The 25318-nt window shown below is 37.8% G+C and overlaps 1 protein-coding gene across 6 annotated transcripts in view; it reads right to left on the bottom strand.

Annotated features, from left to right (window-relative positions):
- Positions 1–2053: 2053 nt before the first annotated feature.
- fcho2 (FCH and mu domain containing endocytic adaptor 2) overlaps positions 2054–25318 on the bottom strand; it is a 116771-nt gene continuing 93506 nt past the window's right edge. For 2 of the 6 annotated variants that reach the window (XM_053230511.1, XM_053230512.1), the window contains exons 16-29: positions 22095–22119; positions 15433–15478; positions 15106–15191; positions 12602–12955; positions 9316–9431; positions 8867–8996; positions 8578–8637; positions 8152–8263; positions 7123–7278; positions 6145–6277; positions 5595–5794; positions 5183–5247; positions 4779–4943; positions 2054–4522 (exon numbers count right to left, since the gene is read on the bottom strand). In XM_053230511.1, the coding sequence (XP_053086486.1) occupies positions 4500–4522; positions 4779–4943; positions 5183–5247; positions 5595–5794; positions 6145–6277; positions 7123–7278; positions 8152–8263; positions 8578–8637; positions 8867–8996; positions 9316–9431; positions 12602–12955; positions 15106–15191; positions 15433–15478; positions 22095–22119 (1671 nt within the window). In that variant the 3' untranslated portion in view covers positions 2054–4499. The remainder of the gene's footprint in view (positions 4523–4778; positions 4944–5182; positions 5248–5594; positions 5795–6144; positions 6278–7122; positions 7279–8151; positions 8264–8577; positions 8638–8866; positions 8997–9315; positions 9432–12601; positions 12956–15105; positions 15192–15432; positions 15479–22094; positions 22120–25318) is intronic. The other 4 variants (XM_053230513.1, XM_026921978.3, XM_053230514.1 and 1 more) reach the window with 2 other exon arrangements.

Genomic DNA, 25318 nt, shown 5'->3' with positions numbered 1-25318 from the left:
GTGTTGTTCCTCATTTTTAGTTGTTTTATGAAGAAGATGGGGCATGGTGAATTAGTGGTTAGTATGTTTGCCGTGCACCTCCAGGGTTGGGGGTTCAATTCCTGCCTGTGCTCGTGGAGCTTGCATGTTCTCCCCATGCTTCGGGGGTTTCCTCTGGGTACTCCTTTTTCCTCCCCCCAGTCTAAAGACGTGCGTTGTAGTCTAATTGGCATCTCTAAATTGTCCATGGTGTGTGTCTGTGCAACTGTGCACTGGGATGGATTGGTACCCCATCCAGGATGTCCCCTGCAATATTCAGTTCAATTTTATTTGCATAGCACTTTTAACAATGGACATTGCCACAAAGCAGCTTTATAGAAATATCTAAATTCAGGATATAAATTTAAATTTATGAATTTATCCTTAATGAGCAAGTCAGCGGCAATGGTGGCAAAGAAAAACTCCCTGAGAAGATATGAGGAAGAAATCTTGAGAGGAACCAGAGTCAAAAGGGAACCCATCCTCATCTGGGTGACACTGGCTAGTGTGATTATAAATAATTCCCTCATAAACTGTATAATGTATGGTCAAAAAGTGCAATCGTGTAACCACGAGCGTTCATAATAGTTTACACATGAAGTCTATTTTGCTGAAGTTATCAAACTGTTCACTGATGGAGACTTGAGTAAAACTGTTTGTGGGAATTGCAGTCCTAAAGCTATCAAAGCAATTGTTCTCCCAAGCCATCGTAGCAAAACTGTTCATATCAATTGAAGTCCAAAGCCATCTTGATGGTTTCTAAGTGGTACCATCCACAGTAATTTTGTGTAACTTTAGGCTGTCCATGTGGGGCAATCCTCAGCAAGTAGAGCATCTGGATGGATCAGGCAGGTCCGGAGAGCAGAAGGGCTCAGGAATAGACACACAAACAGACATGCATATGGATTGTGAACACACAAAAGGTCAAGACTGATGATGGGGAAGGGGCAGATCTAAATCATTAAAAAAGACTTTTTAGTTTATCAACAGCACTAATCCAGATATTATAGTTAGTTTTGTAGGCACAATTGCACACTGTATTGTACTCAAAATACAGTGATTACAACTCGCTTTTTGAGTTTAGAAGCACTGAGAAATTGTTCAAAATAAATACAGGTAAGGTTGCAGGCACTGTATTAGAAAACATTCTGTATTAGATAACTTGGATGCTACATTTTTCCCAAAATTGAATGACAGGAGGGCAGTCCCAAATCATAAAGAATGGTACGAGGTACCTCGTTTTACACAGTTTGCAAAAGGGATGTAATTTTTTAAACTGTTTTCAGAGAGCATGTACATCTATTGGGATGGGTTTTGGTTTTCAAATATGGCTTGGATAGAAGCATGCATTTAAAACTTGAATAACAAAGTTAAAAAGAAATTCTAAACCTGATGTTCTTAGATTCTAATTTAAAACTTGATTAATTTGAAGATCTTGGTTCATTCCTTTTGTTCACCAGTCAAAATAATCATATATCTAGATGCAGAGTATAGCACTTTTGATATTAAGCTACTTGCTACAAATCATCTGTTCACTAATTCATACACTTTCTTTCTCTGAATAACAGAAAGAATTCGGTTATAATATACACCAACTGTCACATTTTAGAGTTGAGTTCCTCTGAAACGTTTTGATATTCTAGTCAGATGAAGTTAGCAGGTAAATGTGTTAGCAGAGGATAACTGCACTGTCATGGCTCACGCTACCAAGGTACGTTGTTTGCCTATGCTTGATGATTCTTCTAGAAGTACAAACAAAATTCAGAAATACAGAACAAAATTCTGCCTGGGCTGGTAATATCAGGACATGGAAGAAATGCAGATTAAGTCAAGCTCAAATTTTAAACTCAAACAGTTTTCTGCTTATAAATTAGCTTGCATAAGTAAATTGTTTTTGCTAAATTTGCTTTGCTTTGTGTATCACCAAGAAAGTATAAAGCAACTTATATTTAAAATCAATTATAATAATCCTGTTCTAATTCTAATTTTAAATATTTATAAAAAGTAGAAAATAAATCCAACAAATGACTACATACAGAGTTATGTAATAGTTCTTATATTTGTATAGATTTATATATTACACATTTATTACAGACATTGAAATCATGAGAAAACAAAGTGGTAAATTTGTAAAAATTGAAAAAAATCATTTTCACAGATCATTTAACACATCCATGAACATGAGACCAAAAGGAGCAAGAGACAATATTTGAGAAGCTCCAAAATGCCTTCACACATTTATCTGATGGTTGTAGAGGCAGCAAGAACCAGCTTGCTAAAATACACAATCAGACATTTAGTTATACTGGACAGAAAAAGTGTCACACAGTTCAGTTTTGACCCTAATGTCCACTGGTTAATATCTGCCTCCACACTAAACGCCCAATGCCATTTTATTATTTTTTTAATACAGTTACATACATCTTAAACATTTCCAATAAAACAGTAAAGATTAGGAATTTAAAAACTCTGCCTAGTTACGTCATAAAAATGATCCTGTGGAAAAAGATACTGTCGTTAAAAAACCTAAAACTTTCCTAGAATGTTACACCTTTACACATTACACATTTACACATTTAATTTTTTTAGTACATATCAAACATTCCTTTGTATTATTTAGGGTATATCTATCTCCATCTTCCCACTGGTTAAAGTAGCCCTTAAGACAATTGACCCTTAAGAGAAGGATATAAGGCACAGAGCCATTATTTAAAAAAAAGAAAAAAAAAAAAAAAGAAAAACAAAACAAACCCTGTGTTTAGCCCATTAAAGCACTTTGGATCTGTTTAGAAGTTCTGAATGGTTAGTTACTTAGACATGCAACAGGCATGCCCTGTGTCTATAGGAAACAAGTAGGTAGTCCAAGTCTGAAGCAATCTTAAATTGCTAAGTTTTGGTAGAAAATAATGAAATTGCTGAAATTTTGGTACTATATTAATATATAATTTAATGTTACAGTAGAATATTACTGTAATATTAAAAAATAATAAATTAATATCAAAAATTTGGAATAGGGGAATCCATTCTCATTTCCACTATAATTTCTCAGTGCCTTTGTGTGTATTGGGCCATAGGTCATATTTGGGTCATCTAGGTCCGAGTCATTTAGTAATTCATTGCAAGTAGGATTACCCAACTACAGGGAATATCCAAAGATAAAGATCAGCAAGAACATGTTCAGCTGGTTAAAGGGCATCAGATCATCAGTTCTGTAATAAATATTCAGAACACACCACACCATATTACTTTGATTATGTTTATATATATATATATATATATATATATATATATATATATATATATATATATATATATATATATAACCAATAATTTTTTTAGAAAGGCATTCATTTACAGTTGTCATTTATGAGTATTTTCCCTTCAGCATCCCAGTACAAAAAAAGTATAAAATAGAACTGGCACTTAGAGCAACAAAGATAAGCTTGTAGAGAAAGAAATCAACAAGTTTGATTAGAAAATAGGCACTAAGGTCAGTTTTCCAAGTTTTTGGTTTTCTTCTTTTTGTTGAAAATTATCAAAAAACTGACCAGAATTCTTTACACTAAAATTAAAACCTAAACAGAAGTCACATAATGATTCATTTAATAGCTTATACCTTCATTGCACTTGTACTGTGAGAAATAGTAACAATTGAGAGATATATGAAATTTTAGCCACTGTATGGATTATACCTAAGGGCTAGTTTGTCAAAAGTACACCAATAGTTGTGAAGTCTAGATTAGGCAGAATCCAGAGAACAATTAATAATGCTACAATGATTTTACAAGTAAGAACTCAGGCCTGTCCTGGAGGTGTAGCTTTATGGATAAAACGTTACGTTCAGATTGCCTGAGGCTTTTTTTCCCCCTCACTGACAATTTTGTTGGTTTATTAATTAATTAATTTATTATTATTATTTAAAAAAAAAATTTTTTTGTTTGTTTATTTATGATCAGGACTTAAAGATGAATATACAAATAAGAGGTTAATGTCTATCCAAATGGCCTGGAAGATTGTTAGTGCAGATATTTTTTCTTTTTCCTTTTGTTTTACACTGCATATTTTCTGTATGTCATATCATATTAAAATTTATCATGAAAACAAACACTATATAAAAATCAAAAATTAATCAAAAATATCAGGTTATTACTTTTCATTTTCTCATTCTTCAGTATTCTGACATTCCTTATTGGTTTTCTTTATTAGTTTTTTTAGACAGTGTTTGATTCTCAGTGCTACATGACTAAAAAGTGTAGTAAAAAGTTCTTTCATTCCCAAAAAGATACACTTGGTTGGATGGAAGGATAGTTCAAAATGATAAGAATATTTAAAGGCATAAGAGGAGCCATCGGGGTGACAGCCCTTTTGTTTCACCTTCCAATAACCTCTGCCGTGATGAGAGAAGATGCAATAAAATGATAATGAAAAGTAATCCTTTAATTTTTCAATAGTTTGATAGAATGTGCCTCTGGTTTGACATCTCAGCAGTCTGCCATATATCGCCCTGTAACATACCCACACACAAAAAAATCTTGTCATTTATTAACTTGCTAAAACTTAAACAGTTTATACACAGAAAAACTAAAGCAGAAAATTATATTTTTACTAATACTACACACATAATACACACAGCTTCTAATACAGTTAATGTGTTCACATAGCATGCCACTGTGGAGGGTTAAGGGAGTGGCAGAGCAATAACTAAAACTGCCTTAAACCATTTTAAATGAAGATTTGGTCTTAAAAACGTATAGCCTTACCAGAGACTAATCTCTTCTTACTGAGGGAGAGTCGATATCCAGATCCGACCAGTTCCATTTCTACTCCAGAGAGAGTACTGCCCTCGTTAAAGAACTGAACGGCCAGAGTGGCTGGGATTGAGGGGCCATCTGAGAGCTCAAACTTTGCCCTCAGAGAGCCAGAACCTGACACACACACACGCACCAAACAAATTATTAACTAATACATTAAGAGGTGACCCCAGAATTGTTTTAATTAATGTTAGGGTTTATATTATAACCATTTTAAACAGTAATTTTATTACTTAATTTTATGGTGCATGTATAAAGTAAGCACAAGATTTCTAAGCTATATAAGCACTTTAAAAATTGTCTTTCAAATAGAATAGGTATTGCTGATTTTACTTCAATGCCTATGTTCATACCTTCATTTTCAGACTTCTCAGAGATGTCATTCAGCTTCCATAATGACTTATTTTGGTCTGGATTCCTGTTACCAAAAAATTTAATTTTTAGTTGGAAATCAATTTGGCTAGATTTATATAATCTCAAAGGTGTTTCCTTACTCACATAAAGGCCTTTATCTGTCAGAATGGAAATGAAACGCCTCAGATGGGAGGTGAAGAAATTATAACACATGACCAGTCACTTTGACTTGGTACTACTAGACATATCAATGACCCAGACTAAACATCTTCATATATATTTTGTTTTTCTTCTATAATCCCACTCAATATTAGGCAGTGAGTGATTAATAGAAAAAATGAAAGATGAGAAAGATGATATTATTAATTGAGATGTAAGATTTGTGAGATTTGGTGTATTCCTGTGGCTCACCAGATGGCACTGGGGAGTGAATGCATGTTGGTGACACCACCGCTGACAGGTACAAGGACCTGCACGCTACAGAGTGGTCCGGGCGGTTGCATGGCCTCAGGGTTGTAGTGGTAATCCACCCGCAGGTCTGTAGTGCTCTGTGCACACTTCCAGTACACTGCCAGGTTTAGCGGCGTTGACTGAATCCCATTAGAACACACCTAAGGGAGATAAATGACCAACAGATTTTCACAAGTGATAATGGTTGGATACCTTTCAAGTTACAATACATTTCAGAGAATCTTGGAAACAAAGTTTTGGAAACTGCTTTGAATAGCGGTATGAAGTAAATGCTTTTCATTTCACTTCCGTTAGGAACGATCGGGCAGTTGGCTGCCGTGGGTGGTACTGCTTCAAAGTGCACTGTGTAGGCTTCATCATTTCAGAATGGACAACAGTGTCTAATTTATTAACCTTTTGACCAGAAGATGGATAGATGGATGGATGGAAGGATGCATGAGCAGACAGACACATTTTTGATCTAATGCACAATACAGGACCCCGTACATACCTGGTACTTGAGGATGTCCACATTGTAGTAAGAGGAAGTTGGATTCTGTTCTGAGGCCTTCCTGAGATATGCGGTCAGCGCAGGCATATTCATCCAGAAATCTTTACTGTTAGTGTCATTCTGTGAGGAGTCACTATAAGAAACACATACACAACACACATTTGTCTTCATATTATTTTGAGGACCTTCCGTTAACCTAATTATTATTCTACACCTAAATCTAACCCTAACCTCGATAACAAAAAGGAAACCTTTTGGCTCTTTTATTATTTATTAATTAAAAGTTCCAGTTTTTGTAAAATACACATACAGTAAACTCAATAATTTAATAGTTCACTGTTGGATGTGTGTTACTGCTTCAGCATGAAACAAAGCACTCTCCTCAAAGCACTTGCCTAGTAAAAAGGCACTTCCAGCCTAATTCCTGGACTCATCTACATACAGAACTCATTAAAAAAAAGAGGTAAAAAAGAAGAGAAACAGTGAGCATGTGTAACCTCTTTTTTGGCCAGACAGTGCATAACTTATTTATGACCTGACTGTAGGTAAGTGAAAAGCTGTCCAAAAAACTGTTCACACACATATTGTTTTTGAAAATCCTATAAGAATTCTATTATTATTAATTTTCTTTTACAGGCACTAGTCACAAACAGCCCAGTATTTTCCAAATGTTGCTTGCCATATTCCCATTTTTGAAAACAAGAGGATGTGCCTATGACAAAGTTCTCATTCTCATTCTCAAACTCATTCTGGCTCCCAAGTGGTGCAAAAGAAATGCGTTTGGCCTATCATCAGGACATCACAAGTTCAAATCCTGACAATGCCACAGCCATCCAAAATTGTCTGTGCTCCCGTCAATCAGAGCAGCACTAGCCAAACTTGAATGTTTGTGAGCTCATTTGCACCCAAATTGGGAAAATGGGGAAAAAAATCATTCTGGAGTCCATTACTCGAGCACAAGAGCACATGCACACGCACCTGTGTAGAAGATGCTGGTTTGGTAGTATCTGCTCCAGTTTGCTAGTGTTTCTGAGTCTGAAGCTGAGTGTAGCTGGTGAGAGGCTGGATGTGAAGATCTTAATGATGCCACTGGGAAAGGAAAGTGTCATGTCCCCCGTGATCTTCACTATGCACCTAAAAAACAGGATACTGCTAAATCCTGTATTAAGTTCTGACAAACTGTATTAAATGCCATTTAGGCTTTAATTTAGGCTGTTAGGATTCTTAACTATGTGTACAGTATAATACTGGTATACCTCATTTTTAGGTATACAGTTGCACTTTCATGTAAAGGTATACATTTTGCAGTACCTTCATCAATGGTATTTTCCATCACATATTAAAATTGCTCATTGCAAAAATATGAAAGAATTGGTCACATTCACTTAATACAACTAACAATTTCATAGGCCACTTTGGCAGCACCTGCGGTGACAGACCAAATTAGTGTTATGTCACAGCGACAAAGAACATCTGGGTTGATAATGCCAGTAGCACTGCATTGGGATAAGCGTATTTTCAGAGATATGTAACCAAGACATTGGGAAAATGTCTTGATGCCCATTATGTCATTTTTGTTGATATTGGCAAACATAGATTCTACTACAATAAACTGTTTACCCCACACTGATCACTTCAATTAGATGCATAACACCAGATGTGTTAACATGAGTTAATCATGAGTGGGAGAGATGACTCTGTGTGCGTTTACAAATAAATGGCAGTCATGTAGAGGACGTTTTGTAAATAAAGTTACATTTTGCTAAAAAGTCTTAATTTCCTCTATGTATGGAGACTTTTGGGATGCCCTGTATTTTCATTACCTATACTGCATTCAATAAAGTCTGACTTTTTTGACTTGATAAAAAAATACAGAAGAATGATGTAATATTATTTGAGCCGCGGGTCCAGACTCTCACAGCCACCCTGTCACACATATGCTCTTATACAGCACCAGCCTTTTGTTATGTGGAGAGTATGGATTACATCTCAAACACAAGAACTCACTTGCTGGGATCAGCTCCTTTGAAGTAGGCATTAACTGACTCTGTGAAAGCAACAGCTATGGGAAGTGAATCCTGGGATGCTAATGTGATCGGGCTGGGGCCACGAGATGTCCCTAGGAGCAAGGAAGGTAGAGGAGAAATGAAAAAAAGAGAAAGACAACAGGGAAAAACCATAGTAAAATACATATACAGGGAAAAAAATCATATACACTGTATGGCAATCAATATCATGCTCAAACCCAAGAAACGTGTTAAACACAGCACAAACAATGAAAAGAAGTGGAACTTAGTAGTTAAGATGATGGCCATTTAATTTAGTCCAGATCACATTTAATGCCTGACCAATGAGGAGTCGATAGAGTTAGTCTGTAAGTTAAAACAAAACAAAACAAAAAAATTTTCCAGTTTGCAGCATAAGGCATGTTACCTGCTGGAGTTTCACACCTCTTCTCAAACGTGGGCAGTTTCGCCACAAACACATCATCCTCTTACAGCATCAATGAAAAAGATGAAATCCAAACCAGAAATCAAAAGAAAAGCAATGACGAAACCCACAGATGAGTGAGAATGTAGTGAAAGGATCTATAGCCAAATTAATGGGCAAAAGAATTTGATGATGAACAATATGTGAGGTTGTATTCCTGAGAATCTCTCCTCCAGTGAGATTTTATGATAGATGTATATTACTAGAGCATGAGTGGGTATGGGTTTCTCACCGATGGTGGGTGTGTTACTCGCACTCAGTGAGGCATTAGAGCTCAGAGAGGATGAGCTTTCAGCCCGTGCTAGAGGTGCAGTAGGCAGAGGACTAGAGTTGGTTGCCATAGAAGGGCTGAATGGCCGTGCCTTTAATATGAAATAAAACAATAGGTAAGTAAATTAATGATCTAAAAAAGATATACAGTAAATATAATACTTAACAGATCAGTTCTCTGAACACCATATATGAACCATTAATCCACCAAAATATCTAACAACTTATTTGTAATGACCACAGTGGGGTATCTTCATGCAGAGTTTTTCACGGGGCTGTAAAATGATTCTGTTACCATTCAAATATCTGATGAAGATTGTGTATTTAAAGTTTAGCTATTTTTTTCATAGCCGATATTTAAAGATGGTAATATAACAGTACATAATCAAATAAAACTAGAAGAGTACTCACAATCTCATTGATGCCGGTCAGTTTGCCTGCAGGCAGTTTGGGCCGTGACGAGGGTCGAGGAGGAGGAACTATTGCTGCTGTGCCCAGAGGGGTTGTGGGTCTGTTAGAGGGAGGAACTGTGTGGAACAAAGAGACACAATAGAGGTAAAAAACTAAAAATAATGAAAAATAAGCAATGAGTCTCACTGTTGGAGTGAGCTAGACAACAGGCAATACTTCTAAACACATCTGAAAACTTTACACAAGCATGCAGCAAAGTATCTGAGTCACAACCAATGGCTGTATATATGGACAACATGGTGCCATTTACTCCCAATGGGCCTCATTTATCAATCATTTTAGTGAAGTTGTGTGTAAAAGTTTCGGAAATGCTGATTTTCTTTGTATTCACGCACATATGTTGATGAATGCCAATGAACCGTAAAGTACCGGGCATGTGCACAGCACAGCTGATTGCATTTAGTGACGCCCACAAAACTCAAAAGCGCAAAATGACTACTAAACTGCAGAAAAAGAAGAATTTATCAGCGACAGATGTGGAAGTACTTTCGACTCTTATTTAAGAGAAAAAATATTAGTATAGAATATAGTCACAGTACCTGAAAACGCCAAAATATAGAGAGAAACCAAAAGTCCTCACTGATGCTGTCTTGGAAAAGCAAGATGCTATGCCCAGAGAGGTGGAAGACAATTGCAGCAATTCTAAGAGACATGAGTTCAAATTTAAAGTACATATGCCAATCACTGCAAAAAGGTGAAAATAAAGCTTGCTATATAAATTAAATGGATGGCTTAATATCTCCTGTTTATGCCAGAAACCTTTGCTTTACAGACGCATGGTGAGGCACTGACATGCCCACTGTATCAGATTAATGCTATAGGAGGAATGCGCTCTGAGGTATTTGGGAACACACTGGATTATGGCACGCAGCACACTAGGGAATATACGGCTCATTGCAGGTTGAGACATACCAGGCTGGTCACTTATCTTTCTTAGAAACGTGCCAGTAGAAAGAAATCCAAGCATGAATAAAAACTGGACATGCATAGGAATGGCACAGGATTATTTTGTAAGCAGAATTAGTGTGGGATCTAAAGTGTTGCATAGCATTAAAAGAAGATGCTGTGGCAAATGGAACTGATTTAAAAGCCAGCTTTCATCCTCTGGGAGGGGAGGAAAAAAAAAAAAAAGTCTCTTGCCATTTGCACCATGCCATTTACGACTGCCACATGCACACACCAGCCTGCTATTCTTTTATAAGGCAGCATTTCTTCTTAATTGAAGGACTAGTCTTATTTGTCTTAAAATGGATTTGGATTGGCTTGCTATATTTATTTTTTATATTTAATATTTGTTTAATGCCAATAATATTAAACAACAGGATTAAAAAACTATTAAATTTGTTTCTGCAATTGAAACAAATAAGCGATTTTAACTTGACAGTGTAATCCATATAGAAACACAAATTAAAATCTTAAATTATAAAATCTCACATTATATTATATGAGCTTATCAATGTTTAAATTAGTTAGTCTTCATATGCAGATTTACACACACTCAGGCATAAGAGTAGGATGCAACAGTTTTTCCGAACTTACAGGATTTTCTTGTGTAAATACTTGTACAAATGATTTATGAATAAATCCATTCGTATTAAGCTTGATAAATCAGCTGTTGTGTGGCTCTGAAGCCTTTTTCGGTCGAACTGAAAGTCACCATCTTTGACTGAGTTTGTGCAGTAGGTAGAAATTGGAATCAGAGTCAGCACAGTAGAGACCTTATTGCCAGAGCATGCACAGGAGATACAGTTGGTGGAACAGTGCATCCGCAACTTGCCTGCCCATATTGGTCGTGGATAACCCCTGCTTGAAGCTAGTAGCGTACATGTTAAGAGCTAGTACCTGGAGTTCAGCTGAAGATGGCGCATCAAATACTATCTCAAATTGGTTAAAAAAAAAAAAAACTAAATTGTAGTCAGACCCATGTAATTTGTACATGTAGATTAATTCTACTGTTGTCAGGAAAAAATTTAGGGGCTTTGAGTCATGTCTGACTGATCTACTATTTGCTAGCTAGCTGACATTGGCGATAAGTTATCTGAATGGAGAAGTGTGGTCTTTCAAAATGAGCGACATACCAGAAAAATTGCAAAGAACTCCCAGCTGAGGGTCTGATAGAACAGGTTATAGCAGAACAAAACAAGGCTTGACTACAGAACTGTCAAGCACTTCAGGTGTATGTTGAAGTGTGCCTGCGTATTCCTGATACTTGATTGTCATGTCCCAAACTGTCCATCACCTCATTAACCATGCCCTTTTAATTATCATCAAATAACTCCTATAAAATGCATTTTTCATAAAGAAAAATACTGGGGAAGATATCAAGGTCAACTGAACTTGGAAAAATAATAGAATACTATTCCCAAAAATAATTTGTGGGGATGCAACTAAAAATGTAATTTTGCCTTATGTTCCATTCAGTAAGTAAGGAATGGGCAGGGTTAAAACTGTACTACAGCCAGCCACTAGATGGCCTCAGAGACATTTTGGGTCCAGATTTAACCACTGTTGGGAGTAAACACATATCCAGTCATTGGTCACAACCAACCAGAGGAACTTGGCAAATAGGACTAAAGAGGACATGCAACATTACAAGCCAACATTTTTTGAAGTTAAGTTTAAGTTAACTGGAGAAAATAATAATACAGAACTAAATGTAAAAAGAAATAAAATCAATTATAGTATGAAAAATATAACATATGATTAAAGAAAAAACAGAAATAATTAATCAAATTAGCAGGACTGTATTTTTGCTCCTATAAAATCATCAGCCAGTTAAAGTTAATACCCAAAACTGGCAATAGCAGCAGTCCCTAATCTTAACAGAAGCAACAATAAAAGTCTTTTGCTAATCTCTGCAAAATCATTTCCTTATTTATTTATTTATTTATTCATAGCAAATTCCGTTAATCTTTCTTTTCATCCTACTTTCTTTCTATGGACAGCCTGAATAATCAGGTTGAGGGGTTATAGCCAAACTCCACAGAAAACAGAAAGAGGGTGTATTACTGATGAGAGCCAATGATTAAAAACTTATGAACATAAAATAATAAACAATTGCAACATATGCAAACAATTTTTAATGCATTAAAAATTATGTAAACGCATTATGATATAAACTATACAGTCATATGAAACCATGTTAATTGCATCACTCATTAAAACAAAGCATTACTCTGTGCTCTGAAATGATGGCATGCTTGGCATAATTATTCTTCAGCATTACCATCCTGCATATGGCCAGCTGCGGGTGACATGGTATGGTCCGCCATCCAAGAGAGGGCGCTTTCGTTCTTCTGGCCCATGCTAATAAAGGGATCTGCAGTTTTGCTGGGTGGGTGTTTGGCGTACTGGGAAATAGGCACTGACTGAGGTCTTTCCTGGTTAGCCCAGGTTAGCCCATCAATAGGCACAAAAGCCACCAACTGGTTCTGAGTCCAGGATGAAAGTAGATTGATACCGGTTTTGGGAGCGTTGAGTGGAGTATTGCGAGTAGCAGCATCCCCTGGGTTTTTGAGAAGGGTTGGAGGAGTGCTCATGGCTCTGGGTGGAGATGGGGGGATGGGAATGAAAAGCTCATCTGTGATTATAGAGAAGGGAGGAACAAGCAGTGGAGAAAGCATATTGGAAGGTAAAGACTGGAAGGAAGGTGAGGACTTTTATTCACAGCGCCTGTCACACAGGCTCCTCAAACCACCATAGATGGCAATTAACTGTGGATTATGGTTTTCAAGCCATAAACCAGACTGGAATAGTAAGACTGCTCAGCTCTAGCTTAGGAATTGCCCTGGATGGATGATTCTTGAGATATGTGTGCTCACTTACACTGCCCTCTGAAACCATGTTGGTCATGTTAACAATCTAACTAGCACTTCTATTTTGTCTAAAACAAGTCAAGAATAAATGTGCGGTAATTGAAAGCGACATATTTAACAATTAATAACGTATAGAGTATACACACAAATGGACAGAGAGACTACTGTAACAATGAGAAATACAACAAGCCAATAAACATGCAAAACATGCTCTTGCTTCATCAATCACCAATCTTTTCTCTTAATTTTTATTCAATCTGGACATATAAATTCCATTTATATGTGAATTATTAATTTCCTCTATGCAACCAAATATATATCAAAATATACAGTCCCCTCTGAAAGTATTGGCATGGAAAAGCCAAAAAAAAAGCCTGGAAAAACATCACAAAATAAGAATGGAACAGTCCAGTGATGTCAGTGGGTTGCCAGCTTGATACTGCAAGCAAGGGATATGGAACCAAATATTAAGTTTCATTTACTTTAAGATCTGTTCCTTTATGTTTGCTTACCAAAAAAATGGGTGGTCTGCCACCAGTGGTATCATGTTCTAAGTTGTTTAACACATTTAGTTGTAAATAACAACTAAATCAGGAAATAACAGCTGACAAACTCAAATGTCTTCATTGTATAGCAAAAGAATTGGCCTTGCTGTTTCAATACTTTTGGAAGGGACTGTATCTGAAATAAACAGAAGAAAAACTAATACCGACAAATAAAATTAGAACACTGGATAACTGTAACTCAGGGTCTATGAGATGGTGAAAGTATTTTGACAAAATTCAGCTGTAACGGCAGTGCTGCTTGGTGGGTTTTCTTGACCATAGTAGCCTGAGCAAATTCTCTAGAGGTAACTGCTGGGAATGGGAAGACATTTCATTTTCAAGACAGCATGGACGCAGTATCAATAGTGCATAAGGTTAGCATTAAGACAGATTTCCTAGAGGCTGCAGGATGGAGGAGAGTGAATGAGTTACCATATGTGCAATAGGGTTATAAGCCTGTGCACTCTTGAAGTGAGGGCAAAAACAGCATATTCCTGACTTTGCAGGGACCTGTGGCAATTCTGTTTTTCTTTGAAAAAACAAATAATTTCTTTCTGTAGGTAACAGTCAGGTTCAGGTTATAGCTGTAATTATAGCAATATTTAAGTACAAACACAAATATTTCAATAGAAAACCAGCAAGTATTATTTTGAATATCCTATCTCTCCCATCTGTTAACACCTGACTGCATCTTGCTTTAAGCTACATCTAGAACCTATTGCATGAGTACAAAGCTAAAAGAAGCACAACCCCTTAGAGCTTCACAATCCTCTACACATCACTAATACTTGACATTTCAGAGATGGTCCTTAGTCCTACATGTTAACCTTGTCCTGTCAATCCAGAGATTGACTGACACTCTTAGAATCTCAAGACACACTTATTCAATATTGCATTTGATAATTCTAAATGTATTTTTTTATATTTTATTGTCTTTTATTCTTAAGTAAAATTTTATTTGTACATTGATTACTTTATTCTTTTTTCTCATACTATTATTCTTCCAACAAAAATATTGTCACCTTAAATAGGAAGGCTCACTGACTGTTACACAGTGGGGAACCCTTCGTAAGGAAAACATTTGGCATCCACACACTATATTTAAATTGGGGCACCTCACTGGTTGGCTCACAGTGGGAAGCCTAGTGTACGGGATGCACAAGAGGTGTGAGAACACATCTCTGTTCTTGACCTCTATACCATTTTTTTGTTGTCTTTTGTCATCTTAATTTTTTCTTTTTATTATATCTCTTTATATTTTATTATTGTTTTATTCAGTCTGTATAGAGCCTTGTAAACCTATTTTAAATGTCTTGCATATTTAATTTAATATTATTATTACGATTATGAGAAAACGAGCATAGTGTTACCTGCAGAGGAGGACACAGAGGAAGCGGAGCCAGAGAGATTGGGGCCAAATGGATCCAGAGACAGCAGGTCATTGCTGGTCAGTCTACTAATAAATAGAAAAAGTTGGTGATTAAAAATACTGGAACCACTGGAATTTCTTCCTCTAACTATGCTCATAATAGATGATTACATGCTGTAAAAATAACAAAAAATAACCTCAATAAAATGGGCGTTAATGTCCCTCCCTATTAGCTTACATTATTGTAGTAAACTGATTTAAGCGTGAATAAGACAAAATAAGACAACAAAACCTGTTTCTGTCCATTTTAAATGTGACATATCCTTACTCTGTATATGATGTTTGCTGTGTTCTGGACCTTCCCAACTCATCACCTGAGGGAGAGAATGCACTCTAGTTAATGGGAGCACCAAAATGTTTTGTTTTATTTCCTCCCAGCTGTCCACTTCAAGTCCTTTAAGCCCCATCCAGGTTAATCAAAATGTGAGACAAAAAAAAACCCAAATGTTTCTTTAAGTAAATTCTATCGTTTTAACTGTACAAAAGGTTTTCGGGGCCTACTGCAAACAAAGTGTGGTATAAAGTATGAATCTGTAATGCTCTACTCACTCCATGAAACACTTGTGGTTTTGTTTTGCTTTTTAAACCACCTACAGTGGATATAACAAGTCTAAACACCCTTATTAAAATGGCAAGTTTTTGTGATGAAAAAAAAAAAAAACCAATATAAATCATGTCAGAACTTTTCCCACCCTCAATGTGAAATTATAATGTATAAAATTTAAGTGAAAAACAATCAAACATTTTAGGGAAAAATAGGAGAACAAAGTTACAATAACCTTGCTGCATAAGTGTGCACACCCTTTTATAATTGGGGATGTGGCTATGTTCAGAATGAACCAATCACATCTCATGTTCAAAAGTAATTATCATACAGCTTTCATCAATGAAATTATTCTGATTAACCCCAAATAAAGAGCAGCTGTTTCTGTAGGATTTTCTTGACATCTTCTTGGTTTCATCTGACTGCTGAAGCCATGGTCTGCAAAGAGCTGACAAAGCCTGTACAGCAGGGGTGCTCATTACATCGATCGCGATCGACTGGTCGATTGCAAGACAACAACTGGTCGAGCTACTTAATAGGTCAGTGTAGAACCCCGGTGTGTTAGAGTGTTGAGGAAGACTCGGGATACAGGCAGAATTTTTGCTGAGCTCCGGGCTCGGGTTTATTCAGTCTGCACTTTTCAGTGCACTTTCAAATAGCAAACAGCTCAGCAGAACCGGGTCCATCCCAGACTCCTCAAGTTTTATACCTAATATAAAGTTATATTACCTTTTGCGATTTCTTTGAATGAGTTGTTGTTGTTCTTTCGGCTGCTCCCGTTAGGGGTTCCTATAATGGATCATTGGTCCACATGTTTTGATTTGGCACAGGTTTTATGTTGGAAGCCCTTCCTGACGCAACCCTCGCATTTTATCCGGGCATGGGACCAGTACCAAGAGTACACTCCCAGCAGCTGCTTGGGTTCCCTGCCTGAGAATCGAACCCAGGCCGCGATGGTGAGAGCGCAGGAACCTTATGAATGAAAATTGATTGCATAATATTATTTGAATAAAAACTAATCTCTCAAAATAATTTCTCAAACTCCAAATTTAGAGTGTGCATACATATTTTCCATGGTGGATCTTACCATAATAATAATATGAAAAAGCAGATCTCTTGTCATAGAAGTGTGAGCACCCCTGCCATGTAAATATGCACATACTCTCTAAATTTGGATTTTTTGAGAAATTATTTTCTCCATGTAAAATTTGCAAATACACAGTCTCACTGTCGAAAGGAATCGATAAGGAGAGGGGTACAAAGAAATTTCCAAAACATTATATGTACCTTGGAACATTGTGAAGGCCGTCATCAACAAGTGGAGAAAATGGAGCACCAGAGTGACATTAACAAGAACAGGACATCCCTCCAAAACAGAGCAATACAAAAACTTACCAGGGAGGCTGCCAAGAGACTAACGGCAACATTAAATGAGCTGCAGGAATATTTGACAAGTACTGATTACTCTCTGCATGTGACAACAATCTCTTGTATTCTTCACATGTCTGGGCTATGGGGTAGGGTATCTAGACAGAAGCCCTTTCTCACAAAAAACATCCAAGCCCTACTAAATCACCTCAATCCATGTGGTAAAATGTCTTATGGTCTGACGAGACCAATTCCAAAAGGTATAATAATTCCATAATTCCAAAAGGTATGTTTGGTGCAAAAAAAAGCATATCGCCAAAAGAACACCATACCGATGATGGTGGCGGCAGCATCATGCTTTAGGGCTGCTTTTCTTCGGCCAGAACTGGGGCTTTTATCAAGGTGGAGGGAATAATAAATAGCTATAAATACCAGTCAATTTTAGTGCAAAACCTTCAGGTGTCTGCTAGTAAGCTGAAGATGAAAAGGAATTTCACCTTTCACCATGACAATGCCCCAAAGCATACATCCAAATCAACAAAGGAATGGCTTAAACAAAAGATGATCAATGTTTTTGAATGACCTAGCCAGAGCCCAGACCTGAACCCAGCTAAAAATCTGTGGGGTGACCTGAAGCAGTCTGTGCACAGGAGATACACTTATAGTTTGATGGATCTACAATGTTTTTGCAAGAAAGAGTGGAAAAATATTGCCAAGTCAAAATGTGCCATGCTGATAGACGCTCACCCAAAAAGACTGAGTGGTGTAATAAAATTGAAAAGGTGCTTCACCATGGTATTAGTTCAGGGGTGTGCATACTTAAGCATCTAGGTTATTGTAAATCGTTTTATTTTCTTTTTGCCCATAAAAAGTTTCTGATTTTATTTTTCACTTTATTTGTTTACTTGGCAACTGCACATTAATGGTGGGAAAAGATCTGACATGATTTATATTATTGTTGATCTTTTACTTCACAAAAACCTGCCATTTTATCAGGGGTGTGTAGACTTTTTATATCCATTCTACATATGTACATGGATTATTAAAGAGTTTCCCAGGTGCCAATTATGCTTAGTTATGGATGAAAGTTATCAGTTCTGATCAAGTACAACCAAAATTATTTTAATTAAAAGGTATAGGTTAAACAGTTTTGACCTAAAAGCATTTTCAGTAAAATTAATTTTAAGGTTTGCAAATGAGTTTTGCTCTTCCATACCCAAGTGTCTATCGAATCGAAAAGAATTTCCTTAATGTCATTGTACACAATTCTGGTGCAAAAACTCAGCTGTGTTTTCATACAAAAACAAAATAAAACATAATAAAAATATATATACAGTAAAACATTTAAAAAATACTAGGAAATAAGCATGGCGAAAAACACACACATATGCATGCACACAGTCACATATGCACCTGCATTCACATTATTCACAGTTATTGCACTGGTATAGTGTATTGCAAATGTAATTATTGCACTGCTTCAATGTATTGCACATGTGATTATTGTACTGGGTCAGTTTATAGTACATGCCTGGATGCTGTCATGCCACCTGACCTTTCTTGGTGGTGAGTGCCAGATTGTTATCTGAGCGCTAAGTCCTTAATCCACAGACACAAGTGGTGGTTAATGCCCAGGTTGTGTAATTTGGCAGCCATTCTGCTAGGGATGTTTGTATTAAACACAGAGCTATAGTCAATGAACGGCATCCTTGCACATGTCCCTTGCTATTTAAGATAGAACAGTGTCATGTGGAGGGCAGTGGCAATGGTGTCTTCAGTAGAATTGTTGTCTCTGCAGGCATACTGGTGTTGGTCTAGGCATACTGGTGTGGGTGGTAGGGTAGACTTAAAGATAGACCTTAGGACCAGTCTCTCCAGGTACTTCATTAGGTGTGAGTGCAACTGGCCTGTAATTGTTGAGGCAGCTTATGGCTTTCTTCTTTAGGACTGGCAATATGGTGGAGGATTTCAGGCTTTTTGTGATAATGCACTGGGACAGAGAGAGATTGAAGATTGTGATGAACACAGTTTCTGAAGACTCTTCCAGGTATTCCGCCTGGGACGGGGGCTTCCCTTGCACTGACACCCTGGAGTGTGCATGTGACATCAATGATCTGTAGAATGAGTGCCTGACTACTAAAATGTATATATAAATGTATGTATATATAAATATATATGTATATATAAAACATTTTTTTAAACTAAAAATGACATAACCAACATACATGTTTCATGTTCTTTTGAGGAAAAGAAAGCATTCTCTGCTATCTGCTTCTCCCTAAAACTTTGACCTTTCATAACTTTTTGAAATATTAAAATCATTCAGTTATCGCAAGCCCTTGCGATATGCATATTGCGATATTTACATTTGCAATATTTCTATAATTTTGATATATTGTGCAGCCCTAGCTTTGAGTGATTGAGCTCCTCAGACAGTGAGGTGTTTCTGGAGGTGTCACGGGATCGTGATGGAGGTGGATGCAAGTGCAGGTAATTTATTGGGTAAAGTACAAGTAAAACAAAATATACCATGAAAACAAAAACCATAAATATGAACTTTGGATATGAGGCAAGAGACATACAGACTATAAGCACTATTAAAGCACACAGGACAATAAACGACAACTTTAACAAAAGTGACATCCTCAGCCAAACAAGGAGGCTGAGTGACGTCCTCAGTGGAGAAAGGAGGCAGAGCAACGTCCTCAGTGGAGTAAAAAGTAGGAGCGACGTCCGAAGTGGAGCCGGGTGGCGTAGTGATGTCTGAGGTGGAGCAGGGAGACAGGGTGATGCCCTTGGTGAGGCCGTGAGCCATAGTGGCATCCTCTTCACGACAGAGGGGTAGAGGGATGTCCTCAGCTGAGCAACGACACGGAATGACATCCTCAGTGGGGCAGGGAGGGTGGGATGGTTCTAGCCTGGTCTGCGGCCCCTTCCTCAAAAAATTTCCTGAGGGAGCAGGCTTTGAACCATTCCAGTGTGGTGTTTATCCATTCTCTCCATCCCTGCTGCTCCTACATCAGGTGGTTTTTCTCTAGGAGTCCCTGCTGGAACCCAAAAAAATCTGCTGCATCCATTTGTCGGGCAAGCTTTCTGTCACGAGACGGAGATGGAGGCGGGTGCAAGTACAGATAATTTATTGTGTAAAGTACAACCAAAACAAAAGAAACCATGAAAACAAGAACATAAACATGAACTGTGGATACAAGGCAAGAGCCATACAGACTATAACCAATAGTGAAGCACACATGACTACAAACGACAACTATAACAAAAGCTTGATGGTGAGACACTGAAAAACTAGAACTTAAATAGTGGTGCTAAACAAGGCTTAGCGAGACACAGGTGAGAGTGATTAGCTTAGCTTGTATTGGCAGCTCTAACAGTACTATAACTTACTATTAAAAATAATAATAATAAAGGAAGTAAACAGCACTGAATTGAGAAGTGCAAAGCCATTGCGTCTGCACGCACCGCCATCTTACTCTCAGTCTCTATCTATCTATCAATCTATCTATCTTGTTTGTCTGTCCGTGTCTGTCTGTCTACCTACCTATCCATCTTTTACCAGCCATTTTAAGGAACATACCGGTTTGTAAATGCAATTTTCCAAATCAACCAATCATGTGACAGTACTGCAATAAATAAAATATGCAGATACAGGTCAAGGTCAAGTAATGTTCACATCAAACATTAGAATGGGGAAAATGTGATCTCAATTACTTTGACCATGCCATGATTGTTGATGCCAGACTGGCTGGTTTGAGTATTTCGCATACATGAGTTCACACAGAATGGTGTGAAAAACGAAAGAACATCCAGCAAGTGGCACTTCTGTGGGAGGAAAAACCTTGTTGAGAGAGGTCAGAGGAGAATGGCCAGACTGGTTTGAGCTGACAGGAAGGCTATGGTAACTCAGAAAATGGATACTTTTGGGAAGGACTACTATAGTTCTATAGTATGAGGGGAGAACTTCACTGGCAAGGGAGCTGTATGGGACAGACTTGCTAAGGCACAGATGGAACTCTGCACCAATGTCAAGTCAATGCACTTGACTGTGGTTCTCCCTGGAGAAGTCATCTGCTGGTGTCTCGTAAGGCCCTGAACTGAAATGGGTGTCTGTAAAAATGACCTTTTTGCTAACATGCACATCAGCAAAAAGAGTGGGAAAACTGCATGCTTTGGTAATAAGCTCACCTTGTTTGCGTTAATGGCCAAATGACTCTGGGGTGACCCTGTGGCTAAACCTGAGTTTTCTACCCAAAGTCATATCACACAATTTTGTAAACCAATCAGCTGACCAAGTACTCAACCAACAGTATTATTTAGACAGAATGGCAGTGTCCAATCCTCAGACCAACTGTTCATCTATCATGGAGGAAAGACGGACAATACTTGGAAGTGTGCTGCTCCAGGTCTTTGCTGCTGCTACCCAATCTTGGCAAGTTTAACATCCCAGTTGTTTCAGTATGCTGATCATTTAGGACACCTTTACAGTTAGTCCAGTTATCCAGGTGATTCTCACCACCCCTGGCAGTTAGGAGGGGTGAAACAGAATGCTAGTTACCTGTGTTTCTATAAACTTATAAACTGTATAACCACCAGAGTTCCTTTTCATTCATAACCAGTGCCAAACCAGCAAGAAGGTTCCAGGGAAAAACAACCTGTATGACAGGGGTATTTACTGCAAATAATGTGTCAAATAACACTTTTTGACTTTGTTGGAAGGTGTCAGCATGCATGCCTATGTGCACAAAAAGGTATCCAGATCATTCTCACCACCCGTGGCAGTTATCTTTGGTTCACAGAGCCACAGTTACACACTTATCTAGCGTGTACTACAAGAAATGTAACAAACGTTTCTAATTGGGGTGAGCTAGCTCTGGAAGGCTTGCAAGAGAAATGAAGGCGAGCCCAAGAAAAATGAAAGAGAACTCAAAATAGCATGTGCTTTCCAGAGACAAACCTTTAGAGTAGTGATAGTGGAATAATGCGAGGAGGGAAAGAAGAATACTCACTGGACTGGTTTCTCCTCATGTGGACCTGGAAATGAAAAAAACATTAATTAATGAGAGAAAAAAGAAGTTATAACTCCTTTAACAGAGGACACGAAGTATTGTGTCCCCACATTCATTTAGTGAAAACAGCCCTCCCAGGGCACACACAAGTTTGTTTTACTATGTTTGAGAGGGCCTTCCATTTACATAATATTTAATGTATCTATGTTACTCCTTAACATAATCCTAACCTTAACCTGTCAGCAAAAAGGAACCTTTTCACTCTTGTTTTTAAATAAAGATGTTGTTTTGTGAAGTTTTTTTTGGTGTTGTTGTAAAAGTCTAATGCCCCCACAAAGTAAAAAATATCTGATATTCCTACACTTGGGGTGACATTTGGTATGTAAGAATGGAAATATTGTGATGTATCTAAACATAGTTGGAATTAGACCAAAAACTAAATAAAATATAACTATAACATTCTGATACAAACAAATCCAAGTATATTCTGTTGATAAGTGGTGGAAAATCACCGATTAAATGAAGGGGCTACTATACAATCAATTGCAAAAAAAAGGGGGGCCGTAAAAGTCAACAGTACAAGGGAGGGAGGGAGAGAGAGGGAAATGAAGAATGGAAAGAAAAAATTCCAAATAATTCAAAACAGCTCTGGAACAGTTAGCATGAAACACATCCATCCAAAATGGGGCATGACGGAATAAACAAATGACCATATTTTAAAAAATAAATAAATAAATAAATAAATAAATAAGGTTGCAATGTTTATCGTTTAAGGATATCGAAAGCTCAGAGACAAACAGAACACAACAGTGAGTACAGATCATTTGGCAGACACATAAATATTTCATAAGTTAATCCTAGCTTTTATTTAGTAGTGTGGAATTCTTTGATTTTTCCTTTACTTTCTCTTACGCTTAAAATCTGTTTTATTCTCTTTATGCCGATTCTTATTATTTGTGAGTGTATTCTGTACCAGGGTGTCCTGACCTGATATGTCATGCCATAAGATAAGTGATTGGAATGTACATAAGGAGATAAATAAGTGGTACATGTTGTCATGTGAAGACCCTTTTATCATACAATGAGGTACACCTCACTGAACATGTTATTGCATAAATGATCAAAATACTTGTTATATATTGGGTAGCCTTTCACACATTCAGTTAAACAGGAAGGGAGACAAGTTGTGTGACAAGGCTGAAACCAAACTCTGACTACACTCCTGTATTTCTCCATCTCAAGAATTTTCTGCAAATAAAAATTCATCTACTCTGAAGATCCTGTCTCCAGATTTATCCTTCCACCCTTTTGCATTTGGAATTCTGGTGTACAAGACAATTTTATGGTGACTGTGACCCAGGATCAATCTGAATGACCTGCTGACCTGCTGGATGGAATGAACCATAACCACACTTGTGCCACAAAACAGCCTGGAAAGCATAAATGCAAACTCTGTCAGTGTGCAGTATGTAAGAGATGTGACAAGTTTGACATTAAAACAGAGAAGGGTGGTATTCGGGGTAAATCTGATCTGCAGAAGACTTGGGGGGAAAAGCACTAGGTTAAAGGGCTCTAAAGCCTGTGAGTGGATTAATGTGCTTCTGTTTAAGACCCAACTCAGACAAATTGGACCATCTTCAAGGTAACAAGGAGCTGCTCAAACTCAGAACGAGTACAATGAACTTTCAAGTCTGTCTGGCTGCACGGCAAGCAGAAGCAGATGAGGAGGGGAAGTACTGAATCACGCTAGTATCTGCCACGCAGCCATGAGTTGAGGATGAAGGAAAACAGCAATGTAAAGAAGGAAAAAAACAGAAGGCAGTCAGGAAGAGAGTGGAACTGTTCCACCATGTTGTCAGCAGGAGGCACACTGGCTGCAGCACAGGTTTCATCCCCTTTCTTCTTTCTGGATTCTCTGGCCCAGTGCCCAGGGTTTTTTGCAGTAATGGCAGGTTCCGGCTCCCTTCTGTTTTTTGTCCTTCTTTACATTGCTGTTTTCCTTCATTCTCAACTCATGGCTGTGTGGCAGATACTAGCGTGATTCAGTACTTCCCCTTCTCAGCTGCTTCTGCCTGCCAACTTCTTGACATCCAAATTTTTAGAACACCCCTCTCTGTTGCCCCCAAACAAAAAGAAGATGGCTTGTATTTATTAGTTTTAGTGGGTATTCAACAAACACCATTTGACTTTCTTGTGCACACGGGAGCACAGATAACCACTGTGGACAAGACATATGCATTTCCTCTGACTGAAGAAACAATTCTAGCCACAGAAGCTGATGGCACATGATTTTCAATCACAAAGACTGATGCACTTCCCCTGACCACTGGTCCCAGCACTATACATACCCATGTGTGGCAGGGCAAAGTCACTGGTAATCTTTTGGGAATGGACATTATAATTGACACTGCTGAATCCATTGATTTCCCAAAGAACAAACAACCCTCACTGCAGCTCAGAAGTGTGGAAACAGAAGCTACTGTGTTCCATGACCATCCAATCTGGACTAAATCCAAGAATGAAACAAGACTTGGGTGGAATGGAAAAGGTTAAGCAGTGCACCTCCATTTTCAAGACAGTACCCCATCAGCTGACAAGCCTCAGAAAAAGGGGTGCTGGCCCTCAATGAGCTTAAAGAGAATGGCATTCTGAAAAAAGCTGTAAGTGCATCCATTTCAGCTATATGGCCTGTTCTCAAAGCATCCTCATCTGCTGAACAGAAAGACTTTCGTTTGACGGTAGATTATTGGGAAGCTAACAAGTCTATAAAGTCTATAAAGTCTAACAGCCCAAGCCACCATCCTGAACTCTTTACCTCAAACACATCAGTGATTTTCAGTCCTTGACATGGCTAATGGCTTCTGGTCAGTCCCACTACACCAAGACGGTCAACCATAGCTGGCTTTCACAGTCTAGACACACCTGCCACAAGGGCTACACAACTCTCCAACTCTGTACCATCAGACATTGAGGAAACATTTAATGGAGATAGCAACCTGTCTCACCTGATTGCTTCAGAAACAAAGGAACAAAACAAAAAGGATGTTCAAACACTTTTGGATTTCCTAGCAAGAAAGGGACACAAAGCCAGCAGGAGAAAAGCTGAATGGTCAAACAGGAAGTGATTTATCTGGGACAAAAGCTGACACCAAGACACAGACAGATGCTACATGAGAAAGCACTGCTATTCAAAACACTGTGCTCCATACTAAGGTGAAAGCTCT

This window comes from Pangasianodon hypophthalmus, chromosome 27 (genome assembly GCF_027358585.1).
Source record: "Pangasianodon hypophthalmus isolate fPanHyp1 chromosome 27, fPanHyp1.pri, whole genome shotgun sequence".
In the NCBI taxonomy this organism is placed as follows: Eukaryota; Metazoa; Chordata; class Actinopteri; order Siluriformes; family Pangasiidae; genus Pangasianodon; species Pangasianodon hypophthalmus.
This window is presented reverse-complemented; position numbering and strand designations above follow the sequence as displayed.